The following is a 13,154-nucleotide window of genomic DNA, read 5'->3' on the forward strand; positions in this document are numbered from 1 at the left end:
TCGACTGAATACAAAAAATTAGCCAGGTGTGGTAGCACATACCTGTAATCCCAGCTACTTGGGAGGCTGAGGCAGAACTGCTTGAATTTGGGAGGTGGAGGTAGCAGTGAGCCAAGATGGTGCCATTGCACTCCAGCCTGGGCAACAAGAGTGAAACGCCATCTCAATGAATGAATGAATGAATGAATGCCTATCCATGATACCAACTTTGAGCATTCCAGAGGCCCTGTGGAACCATCGGCATCCATTCCCCAACTGGGGTTTTCATGGCCTATGATCAGGGTTGCAGAGGGTGTCACAGAGTGTCCTAATTTGTCATGTTGTTTGCTTTTTAATTTTCCCACAGGTTGTTGCTTTTTAGATTTTCCATTAGAATTCTGAATGAATTTGGATTCTAAAGACTTCCTTCCAGCCCCCACTCACTAGGACCTGGGGTGTGACTGGTGCTTCCCGAGGTGGTGCTCGGCTTGTAAAATGCTGTGTATTGACACTAATACTCGTTGTCTCACGGACAACTTCCCTTTTTAGCCTCCCGGACCTCATGTCATAAAACGCAAAGATTGCAGGCTTTATAGCCAGACCGTGGTAGCCTTGAACAAGTCACATAACCTGTAAAAGGGGGATGTGGCCTCCTCTGCTGGTTTACTGTATCGGAAACAATAACTGTGAAGAGCCTGATATTGCTGAGCTTGTGATGATGTGTGGATACAGGCAAAATGTAACCCACTGAGCCCCATTAATTGGAGGTAACAATATCCACTGCATAGGGCTACAGTCATGCAAATAAAGTGCCTGGCCTGGACAGTCAAACCACCAGCAGCAACTATTCAAGATGATTCCCACCCAACGCTGGCTGCCTAGGAGCAAAGTGAGCACGGGGCTGATCTAGGGGAGACTCAGAATTCACTGTCATCATCCCACAGTCAGTTCAGAACTGACTTCCTGCTTTCCCTTTTCCATCATCCCTCCTGCCAGCCTCGGTTCCATACATCCATTTAGGCCCCATGCAACCCTCCTGGAGATGAGGCGTTTCAAATAGGTGGGAGCTGCCAGTGATAGCTGAAGTAGAGCATGAGACATTCTCAGCCCCCAGCAGTCTAGGACCAAGCAGGGCCCTCGTACCCAGGGGGTCCAGGCGCATGCCAGCTTCCTGAGGCAGGAACTATGTGCCGTTCCTGGGTCTACCACGACAGGGAGCTCAGTTGAGAAGTTCAGTGGGGAGGAACACTTGGGATGAAGTTGGAGTCTGCCGAAGATAGAGGTGGGCTGGGGAAAGCAGGTTGCCCGCTCCTTTCTAATCTCTTTGATCAGATTTACCTATGAAAGCTACGCCACGGACTGAACTCAGATAGATTACCATGCAAATCCCCCTGGGCCAGTTCATTCACCTGCTATTACAAGCTAAGTGCCTGAAGGACAACGAAAAGGGGACAGAGGCTTCCAAGGTATGCAAAGAGTTCATTCCCATCAGTAGCCTCTCACCCCGCCCCACCCTCTAGCACCTTGTGTAAAACCAGCGTCTTCGTACTTCTTCACTGGACGGACTCAGTATCGGCAAGTGGCTTCTCACCACAACTTTCGCCTGTTCCTCTAGTGTGGCCGCCAGTCCTCCTCTACCGACTTAGGAACACGTCTCTTGTGAGTGTTGTTAGCACTGAGGGAATTCGCTGGCCCCACACTGATGAGCGGGAAGATGAGGGCTTTAGAGATAGCTTGGGGTTTAAATTCAGACCCATGACTTACGAGCTCCGTGCCCTCAGCCCAGTGAATGGACCCTCTCCAGGCCTACTTCCTCACCTACACAGCAGATCCCGGGGCTCCGCCTGCAGGGGTTTTGTGAGGATGAACCCACTCTGAAGTGAGTTTGAAACAGCACACGGCACAATAGCTCGTGCACAGCAGCATTGCTAAATGCTCATTTCCTCTTTGCTGTCCCCCAGCACCCCATCCCATTCTCCCAGCAAGTAAAATCTCACTGCCCTGGTTTGTAGGATGTCATGACAGACTTCTTAGAAGACTGTCAGCAAGGCACGTAAGACCCTCAGGTGGGCTGTCCAGATTCCTGCCCAGGGGGCCGGCATCCCGGCCTCCTCATCACACCATCTGGGGGAGCCCCAAACCACTACAGCCAAGGAAAAGGACACAGAGGCCTCAAGCTCCCCACCTTTCACTCCATTGTGGCAGGGATTCAATCCCATCCTGGGAACACCTCGGCTTAGCCATTTAACTCTTAACAAAGCAACAGGCTAGCACTTGCTTGCAACATGTTTAATTTGTGCTGTTCACACTGGACACTACACTGCACTAGTGTCGGCCCCTGAGAACACCCCCCTGCACAAAGGATGATGAGATGAATATTCAGAGGCAAAAAAGGGCAATAAAAAAGCTGTGTATGTGAACTCTGACTACTCAGAGGTGGCAAAAGGCAGCCCCACTTGTCTTGCACTCAAAGGCTCACCAAGGGCTGGTGAGGGGCAAATGGTAACATAGGGAGGGGCTGACACCAGGAGAAGCAACATGAGCACACCAAGGATGTTGACGCTGCGACGGGCTGGACGGGGAGCCCCAAAAGACCATTTGCTCAGGGTACTGGCCAGCTGCTTTTCCTTGTGAAAGCCTTGCAAGGAAGCTGTGAAGCCAGGACACCAGGACAGCAGCGTCCACACTGCATTCTTTGGGAGGCGAAGCCTTTGCGCCTCATTCTCCAGGAGGGAAAACCAGGGGCCACCCCTGAGCTCTCCCAAGTGGTACGAGTTCCAATCAGGGCCAGCGGCAAAACCAGGAGGGCTGACTGACCAACTGCCCCTCACATGATCTCTCTTCAATCTGTTGCTCAGGGCCCCACACATCTGGGCAGAAGCAGATGTGCCGACTTCACTTTCCTTTATCCTCTATGCACATGTGCAGGCGTTTAGGAGGCAAGCAGACGAGGGGAAAAGAGCACAGGTTGACCTGCCCGGCCTGACAATTCTGAAGAAAGACTGTTTCCCAGGGCACGAGCAAAAGGAAGAAAAGCTGCAGCAGTCTTTGGAGGCCGCGCCTGAGGCATCTGCTGTACTCAGGGCCCAGCCTTTCCTCCCCTCTGACCGAGTCCTCCACCAAGTCCACAACAATCAACGATTCACCAGAAAGAACCAGAAGACACAGGAACAGAAGTGCTGTTGATCACTGGCTTTGGTACTTAAGCGATGACGCATTTTCAGTCACACTCACGCTGATCTGGCTCCTGGAAGGAGACGCCATGCCACAGCACCCTCCCAGGGCAGGGCTCTGATTCTCAGGACCCAGATGGACAGGGTCCCCTCTCGGGTGAGAAAGGCAGCATCTTGCTGTTGGAGGCGTGGGTCTGGAGAGTTTCTATCCAATTCCTCCTTCAATCATACCTGGAGGTGACAGCTACCCCCGCCAATGCTCCTCCAAAGGCCTCGAGATAAAAATCCCTGGAAAGGGGCAGGGGTGCTTCCATGTCAAGCTGTGTGGCTTCCAAACCCTTAGCTGTTGTACAGGGGTATTACCCGGGTGATCGCCTGTCTGCAGATAGGGCACCTCTTGGGCTCTGGCAAGGCGCGGTAGCACTCAGTGCAGGAACATACGTGCCCGCACTCCAGAAAGACGCAGGACTTGAAGCTGCTCAGACACACAACACAGGCGCTCTTGAGACTCTCCCTGTCCTCAGGCTTGGCTCGGCTCAACAGCTGGGCCTCATGCTCCTGGAACTCCTCCTGCATCTGCTTGAGGCGCAGGCGCTCCTGCCGCTGCAGATACTGCTTCCGGAGGATGAAGAAGAGGATGGCACATGTGGCAAAGCCAAAAACCAGCGCCAGCACCTTCCAGAGTCTGACGCTCGACTCCTGCCTCTGCAGCAGGCTGTCGAAGTCCTGGCTGCTGAGATAGTATTGCATGCCTTGTTTGGGCGGTTGCAGGCGGACAGAGTTGTTGTCCAGGACCAGTTCGCCAACCCCTGTGAGGGTGGCTCCAACCTTCAGCATCTCCTCGGTCTCCTGGATGCCTTTGGGACGCTCACCGCTGATGTAATGGCCAATGACATCAGTGAAGGACTGAATCGAGGGGTGGAACTTCTCATACACAGTCTCTAGGCCCAGATCCACTGAGTCCAGGGGCTTCAGTACGCGCACGGCCACACCCACGCCATCCTCGTGGGGCACCAGGTCAAAGGGCACTGTGTTGGTCCTCTGATGAATGATCTTGGAGCAATCGTTCCTAAAAGAAGAAGAGAACTGAAGATACAGGGCAGCAAACACCAAACGCCCAGGCAGAGCTGGAGATCAGCTAAATGCGGAGGACAGAGTGGAGTTTGAAGTACCTGGAACAAGACAGTAAGATCACTATCTCCAGGTGCCTCCTAACAAGGAGGCTCCAGTTTTAGGTCCTGGGGCGATTATCAGTGGGCAAGAAACACCGCCACAGACTGCAGAAACCATTCATTTCTGTTTCCACTGTAAAACAAACATCTAAAACAAAACTCAGTAGGACCAGTTGAAAAATTGATATTTCATGTGATGGCACAAAAGCACTTTAGGAAATACTGAAATTACTAATTCAAAAATCAGTGGTTCTCAAACTTCAGTATGCCTAACAACAGATTCCAGGTCCCTGATCCTGGAAATTCTGGTTGGGTAAGTCTGGAAGGGAGCCCAGAAACCTGCATTTCAACAAGATGCCTAGGTGATTCTGATGAAGGAGGCCCACAGATGACACACAAGAACATGACCCGCATGAACAGACTGGTCTTCCACCTGTCTCAGGAGATGCTGAAGACACAGCAACAGCACCCAGGACCACAGCATCTGAATGGACCAACTGCAAGGGTTTTGGCCAGTGGAGAAGTGATACATACCAAAGGTGGGTGGTTCGATTCCACACCATCTTGTGCTCCTGAAGTGTCAGGCGCTGAATTACCCCCTTGCAGTTTTCCACAAACTGGCTGTTAAGTGTTTCTTTAACAGACCGCACAGCTCCTAAGTGGACACAAATTCTATTATTTCTGAAGAATTTTTTTGCCCTCTCCTTTCAGGTAATTTAAAATGTGTTTTCTGGTCTGGCATAGTAGCTCACACCTACAATCCCAACACTTTGGGAGGCCAAAACAGAAGGATCACTTGGGCCACGAGTTTGAGACCAGCCTGGTCAACATAGAGAGATTCCATCTTTACAGAAAATAAAAAAGTTAGCAGGGCATGGTGGCATGTGCCTGTGGTCCCAGGTACTTGGGAGGCTGAGGCAGGATAATCACTTGAGCTCAGGAGTTTGAGGCTGCAGTGAGCTATGATCATGTCACTATACTTCATGCCACCATACTACAGCTACCTGGGTGACAGAGCCAAGACTATCTGAGACAGAGTCTCACTCTGTCACCCAGGCTGGAGTGCAGTGGCGCAATTTTGGCTCACCGCAACCTCCACCTCCCAAGTTCCAGCGATTCTCCTGCCTCAGCCTCCCAAGTAGCTGGGATTACAGGTATGTGCCACCATGCCCAGCTAATTTTTATATTTTTAGTAGAGACGGAGTTTCACCATGTTGGCCAGGCTGGTCTCAAACTCCTGAGCTCAAGTGATCGGCCCATGTCAGCCTCCCAAAGTGCTGGGATTACAGGCATGGGCCATCACTCCTGGCCTCAAAAAAAATTTTTTTAATTTAAAAATTTTTTAAATTAAATGTTTTCAGTTGACTTTTGCTAATTTATCAAAACAATGACATTCTGATCACCATAAGTCACATTCTAGAAGCACTCTCCTAAGCACTTTACCTGGATCACATAATTTGTCTTATAACAACCCCATAAAGGTAAGCATTATTTTCAAGATCGGACAAAAGTGGTTCAGAAAGGTTTGGTAATCTTAGAGATCACAAAGCAATAACCCACATCTTTCTAACCCCAAAGTATGTTCTGGACCATGGACCCAATACCACAAAAGGCACTTAATATTAGCCAAGATTATCTTTATCAATCTTTCGGAAAAAGGAAGTTATTTTCCATTGACCAAAAAGCAAACATACCTTCTATAACAGCATAAGGCACACATTTTCCTGGAGCTTCTGAAAGAATACTCTTTAAATCTTCACCCAAGTGAACTTTTTTAGCTCCCTAAATGCAAATAAATAAATAAATAAATAAATTAGCCATTGAACACTGACATGCTCAATCAAACTTAAGGGCAAAAAAATAAAAAGATTCTATTTTTTTGTGTGTTAAGAGAATAAGGAAATTAGACAGGAAGGTGACTACATAGAATCAGATTTCAAAGCTGTGTACATCAACAGGAATGGAGCCATGCCTCTGCCCTCTTCCATCACTGCAGAATGGGGGTGCCACATACATTCTTTTTCCAGTTAGCCAAAACCTACACTCCTTTTCATGTGAGACTTTTTAGAGAAAATAGAAAAAGTACTAGTCAGTTTACATACCACAGACTGAACATCATTCAATCTCTTCTTGACAACACATAGCTATGATCAAAGGGTTCAGGTCTAAAGCACCTAATCTATTGCCTAGCACGTGGTAGTGGTTTGAGAACTGGTAGGTGTTATTATTAATATTACCACATCTTTACAAACCAATGCTCTGCATTGTGTACTATTAAAAATACAAGACGGGAGGTTGCCTTTGCTTCAACAGGGCAAGTCTCTGTTGACTGGTGCCAAATGCCATTCTATTTTTTTTTTTTTTTTTTGAGGCAGAGTTTCGCTGTTGTTACCCAGGCTGGAGTGCAATGGCGCAATCTCAGCTCACCGCAACCTCCGCCTCCTGGGTTCAAACAATTCTCCTGCCTCAGCCTCCCGAGTAGCTGGGATTACAGGCGCGCGCCATCATGCCCAGCTAATTTTTGTATTTTTAGTAGAGACGGGGTTTCACCTTGTTGACCAGGATGGTCTCCATCTCTCGACCTCATGATCCACCCACCTCGGCCTCCCAAAGTGCTGGGATTATAGGCGTGAGCCACTGTGCCCGGCCCATTGTATTTTTTTTTTTTTTTTTTTTTTGGGATGGGGTCTCTGTTACACAGGCTGGAGTGCAGCAGTGCAATCATGGCTCACTGCAGCCTCAACCTCTCAGGCTCAAGTGATCCTCCCACCTCAGCCCCTCAAGTTGCTGAAACCACACGCATGCATCACCACATCTGGCAAATTTTTTTATTTTGTAGAGACAGGGCCTCCCAATGTTTCCCAAGCTGGTCTTGAGCTCCCGAGCTCAAGCGATCCCCCCGTCTCGGCCTCCCCAAGTGCCGGGATTACAGGTGTGAGCCACTGCACCCAGTCTGTTCTACTTTTTGCCTTTTTCATGGTCATAATTAAGTGGGCACGGTTCCTTCTGCTGCTGTCTTCCTCTAACAATTCCTAGTTCTCCTCCCAATTCCAATTCAGAGTGTCCAACCCGCTGCACTTAGGAAACCAAGTCTGTTACTGCTGTTTCAAAAATAAGACAAAAGGAATAAAATCAACAATTATTTCCTGAGCATCTATGTGCCAGGCACTATGCTGGATGTTAGATATTCAGAGAAGTATAAAGGACCATCTCTGCTTTCAGGGTATTCCCAGAAAGAACTCTTAAGAATGCCAGATTCAGTAACCTCTAAAGAGGTGATGAGATACGAGATGTATACGAAGGTCACTCTGAGTTTAAGCTACTGTTACACAGTAAATGACAGGAACAAGGTCAATCAAAATTTCTTAGCCACTGACACTGAAGATACCACAATAACAGCAATAACAACTAACAATTTACTCAGGTATTATCTGTCTCCCTCCACTAAAATGTTAAACCCTAGGAGGGCTTGGACATTGTTTGTCTTGTTCACTGCTATCCCCCTATTGCTGATAACTGCAAGCATTTATCACATTATTTGATGAATAAATTAATGAATAAATAAGCATTTAAATATACTATGTACCAGGCTAGGCACTTTAAATGCATAAACCACTTAATGCTCCCATCATCCCTATACAGTAGACATTATCATCACCAATTACAGATAAGGAAACAGGCTCAGAGAGGTGAAGTGATTTGCCCTGAGTCAGACAGTAAAGTGTTCATCTCAGGATGGCCAATTCGAATTTTAAAGGGGGAAGAGGAAGAATACAATCGGAAAGATCTGGAGTGGAATCAAGCTCCAATGCATCCACTGTGACTTGGGACAACTTCATTTATCTGAGTCTCAGGTTCCAAAACCATAAAGGACGGGGAAAACACAATTTCACAGGATTTTTATGTGGGTTAAATGAACTTTAAGGTGTGAAAGAATCCAGCCCAGAGGCTGGCACATAGGAGACATGCAATCAGTATGCATTCTCCTCGCTATGAGAGATACACAGGATAGGACACAAGCCCCACTCAGAAGTTTTGTCATCTGATCAAAAAATAGAATCTAGGATGGGCATGTTAGTTCAGACCTGTAATCCCAGCACTCTGGGAGTCCAAAGTGGGACGGCTGCTTGAAGCCAACAGTACAAAACCAGCATGGGCAACATGCAAGATCTCATCTCTAGGAACAATAAAAACTAGCTGGGCATGGTGGTGAGCACCTGTAGTCCTCGCTACTTAAGAGGCTGAGGCAGGAGGCTGGCTTGGGCCTGGGAGCACGAGGCTGCAGTGAGCTATGTTTGTGCCACTGCACTCCAGCCTGGGCAACAGAGTAAGACCCTGTCAAAAAAACAACAACACACAGAAAAAAAGAAAAGAAATGAAGGACAGGAAGGAAAGACAAAGAGAAAGAAAAGGAAGGAAGGGAGGGAGAAAGAGAAGAAGAAATAGAAAATAGAATCTAAAATATTAAAGACTCCCAACTCTTTTTGCAGGAAGGGGCTATTTTATCCTCGTTTAGGAACTGATTGGCAAAGGTTTTAAGGTCACACAAAGATGGGGCCTAAAGAGTTCACTGCTTCAAAAAAATCCCACTTCCAGCCAACTTGAAGCCAAAGTGGTTTGAAGTCAGAAAGTGAAGTATCAGTTTCACAGAGCTAATCACTTCAGGAGTAACTTGATTATTTAATTAGATGAAATACAGGGCAGCTGGAATCTCACTAGAATACCACTGCACAGCAAATTCAATTGCCTCATAACTTGGTTCTTCCCAGATTCCAAAACTCCCTCATAGCAGAGATTTCACACATTCGTTTTTGGGTTTTTTTGTTGTTGGTGGTGGTGGTGGTGGTGGTGGGGTGTGTGTGGGTGTGTGTGTGTGTGTGTGTGTGTGATGAAGTTTTGCTCTTATCACCCAGCCCGGCCCACACATTGGTTTCTGAACCCTTACTGAAAACAAATGATAATGAAGTTAGTCAGGTTTAGGAATCCATCTTTCATAGAAACATCAAATTAAGTTAGGTCTTTAGCTGTTGTCTTGTGAAACTTAAGCCGAAAGGAACCCACAAACACGTACTGACCATCTACCACTTGTCAAGTACTGTTAGAAGCTAGAGGAAAGAAGATGGATAAATACCCTGTCTCTGACCTAAAGAGGCCCATCTCTCTGGAACAGTCAGATAGTCACAATAAAGCAATGTCAATCAGATTAAAATCCTACCCTTGGAATCAAAAAACCTAAATTTAAGTTTCAAGCTGACTAGCTGTATGGCCTTTCCTCTCAATTTCCTCATTTGCAGTGTGGTGGTAACTGTCATTTTATCTACTTCAAAAAATGATTGTGGGCCAGGTACAGTGGCTCACACCTTTGGGAAACTGAGGCAGATGGATCACCTGAGTTCAGGAGTTGGACACCAGCCTGGCCAACATGGCGAAACCTGTCTCTATTAAAAATACAAAAATTAGCCGGGTGTGGTGGCAGGTGCCTGTAATCCCAGCTACTTAAGAGGCTGAGGCAGGAGAATCTCTTGAACCTGGGAGGCGAAAGTTGCAGCGAGCCAAGATCGCACCAGTGCTCTCCAGCCTGCGCAACAGGGCAAGCTTCCATCAAGAAAGACAGAAAAGACAAAAAAGAAAGAAAAGACAGGAGAGAGAGGAGAGTGGGGAGAGAAAGAGGAGAGAGAAGAGAGGCGAGAGAGAGAGGAGAGAGAGAGATGTGTATGAGAGAGATTGAGAGAATAAACATGAAAATGATGTGGCCGGGCACCCTGCCTCTACTAAAAATACAAAAAAATTAGCTGGGCATGGCAATCCCAGCTACTCGCGAAGCTGAAGCAGGAGAATCGCTTGAACCCGGAAAATAATGCAAATGTGTTGTGTAAACTATACAGCACAGTTCAAAAAAAGAGCGCCATTTAAAAAATAACTATAATATTGAAAAGGAGGCGTCTGTAAAGCAAGGAGCGGAGTGGTTCAGTAAATGGATATCTGCACTTGCTGTTTCCTCCGTCTTCCCGCTAGATATCTGCAAGACCCCTCATCTCCTCCTGGGCTCTGCTCAAATGTCACCTTATTTACATAGGAGATCCCCCTTTCTCCAGCATTCCATGTCCTCTCTCCCCTACCTTACTCTAAAGCACCGCTCACCATCTGTCACACCGCCTGATTTACATGTTTGCTATCTAGACGTACTAAAATGGAATATCCACGAGGGGACGAGGGGAGGGACTTCCATCTGTTCTACTCACTGCCTGGAGTATCCCAAGTGTTCAATAAATATATTTCGAGTAATGTAATGAAGTCAAGATTCATTCTGAGTCATAAGAGGAACTTGGGAGAAAAGGAGAGGAGCAGCCGTTATCCCGAGTCCGAATCCTGCCCCACTCCTCTATTTACTGGCTGGATAACACCCTTCAGAGGCTGTTTCCTTTTATGGACAGTGTCCGACAGTGGGACGGCCAACGTGAATCGTGGGGTCGCAGGACCTGGGACAGAGAGGAGCCGGCTGAGGCCAGGCCGGCTTCAGCACTGACCTTGAGCTCTTGGGAGATCCGGGCCTTCTGCCGGTACACGGAGTACAGGGCGGCGGTGACCACAGAGGTGGTGCCCAGGAGGATGAACTGGCACAGCGAGGGCCGCCCTCCACTATCCATGGCGGCCCTGAGCCTCGGTGGCAGACTGACGCCGAGGATAGGCCTGGTGACCCCCGACTCTCGACCTCCCTCCGCCCAACCGCACCCCCTGGACTGACCTGACCGGAAACTTGAAATCGGTCGCCCAGCGATGACGCACGACGCCGGAACCGGAAGCGGAGGAAAGGGGTTGTAGAGCGAACCGGAAGGCGGGGTTGCCCGGGTGACAGTCAGGCTGCTGCAGCCTCCAATGGGATCTCGTCTTCCCCAGACGGGTGTCGGAGAGCTTTTGGGAAGTTGAGCGACCGCCCACTGCTCCGTGGCCGTCCCCTTCGAAACGCAGCGTACCGACCATAACTGACTCTGCCGTCGCCCTAGTCTCCGTCCCTCTTGTTTCCTGGGGTTACTGGGCTGTTTGATGGGTTATTCCATGTCTTCGCCATTAGATTGACAGGAAAGAAAAAAATTGTGTATTAAACTCTTACGAGTAGTACACGTTTAAGTTTCAGAGCAAACTCTCAAGACTTGGAATTTATTCTGGCCACTTTACATTTGAGAAAACTGAGGCCAGTGGAGGCTAGCGAATGATGTGCTTGAAGTCTAGTGAGTGCTAGAGAGGAATTCACCCAACTCCAAAGCCTTCAACTCTACTCCAAGAGGGTAGATTATATTGCCAAAGTAGCCCCTTAATCTTCCATCCCCACATAGAACAACATATTGTTTATTAAATAATAGTTACGGCTACATTGAGTGCCTATTATGTGTCAGGTGCTGGAGTAAAATAGTTTTGCAGGCACCATCCCATCGAACCTTCACAACACAGCTATAATGCAGTTACAGATGAGGAAACTGAGGCTCAGGTAAGTAATTTGCTTAAGGTTATACAGCCCAAAGCAATAGGGATGGGCGTCAAATCCAGGGGCTCCTTATTCAGAGACTGTTCCCTGATCTGTAATCCATCTCCTTTCTAAAATAATCAGAGATAACTCAAATCCTTCTTCTAAACATCAGCATTCACTGAGCTATCTCCTACAGGTTATGCTTTAATTTTTTTGTTTGAGACAGGGTCTCGTTCTGTCACCCAGGTTGGAGTGTAGTGATGCAATCATAGCTCCCTGCAGCCTACCACCCAGCGATCCACTCACCTCAGCCTCCTGAGTAGTTAGGACTAGAGGTGCACGCCACACCTGGCTAATTTAAAAAAAATTTTTTTTAGCAGCAAGGTCTCACCATGTTGCCCATGCTGGTCTGGAACTCCTGGGCTCAAGCGATCCTCCCGACTTGCCCTCCCAAAGTGCTGAGATTACAAGTCTGAGTCACCACGCTCAGCCTAAATTCTTGTATTTTCATGTTCATATTTATGAGTATTTACATAGGGAGAATTTCTAGAGATGTAGAATTGGTAGGTCAGTGGGTGTGGGCACCGTTGATCAACATTGTCTAATTTTTCTCCATAATGTCCAATTTTATGCTTATGAACAATATGTGGGAATTTCTATTCTTTTCTTTTCCTTTTTTTTTTTTTTTTTTTTGAGACAGAATCTCATTTTGTCACCCGGCTGGAGTGCAGTGGTATGATCTCAGCTCACAGCAACCTCTGTCTCCCGACTTCAAGCGATTCTCGTCTCTCAGCCTCCCAAGTGCACCACCATGCCCAGCTAATTTTTGTATTTTTAGTAGAGATGAGGTTTCACCATATTGGCCAGACTATTCTTGAACTCCTGATCTCAAGTGATCTGCCTCCCTTGGCCTCCGAAGTACTGGGATTACAGGCGTGAGCCACTGCGCCCTGCCAGGAATCTCTTTTCACCCACACTTTTGCTAACATAATGAAATATCAAACTTTTTGACAAGTTCTATTAAAAACTTCAAGTTAGACCTCATTTTAAGGTTGTTTGTGTTTACCAAATTCATGATCATCCCTTGGGTTGAAAATCATCAAAGGTATCTCAGAGTGTTAACAACCTAAGGATTGTTAACAGTCTAAGGATCAAATTTGGGTTATCTCTGATTATTTTAGAGATATAATCTCCCTGTGCTTATAGAAAGTAATTCTTGTTTGACCCCAATAGTATTTAAGGAATGGAGTTCAAAACTGTCATGGACAACAGGCTGATTTAATAAAGATATTTTACTTTTGTGGAGCAATCTACAGTTTTTAGACACATCTTACCTTTGGCCTGATTCAATGTATGTAAAATGTG

At 47.2% G+C, this 13,154-nt stretch overlaps 1 protein-coding gene across 1 annotated transcript; it reads right to left on the reverse strand.

The window, feature by feature from the left end:
• Window positions 1-2,253: 2,253 nt before the first annotated feature.
• Window positions 2,254-11,094, reverse strand: MUL1 (mitochondrial E3 ubiquitin protein ligase 1). Its single transcript, XM_012440053.2, has 4 exons — window positions 10,852-11,094; window positions 6,019-6,106; window positions 4,859-4,979; window positions 2,254-4,221 (listed from the first exon to the last, which is right to left on the reverse strand). The coding sequence occupies exons 1-4, from the start codon at window positions 10,969-10,971 to the stop codon at window positions 3,492-3,494; spliced, it is 1,059 nt and encodes a 352-aa protein (XP_012295476.1). The 5' UTR covers window positions 10,972-11,094; the 3' UTR covers window positions 2,254-3,491.
• Window positions 11,095-13,154: the final 2,060 nt, after the last annotated feature.

The sequence above is a fragment of the Aotus nancymaae genome, unplaced genomic scaffold (genome assembly GCF_030222135.1).
Source record: "Aotus nancymaae isolate 86718 unplaced genomic scaffold, 86718_ANA_hifiasm-v0.15.2.pri h1tg000053l, whole genome shotgun sequence".
NCBI lineage: Eukaryota > Metazoa > Chordata > Mammalia > Primates > Aotidae > Aotus > Aotus nancymaae.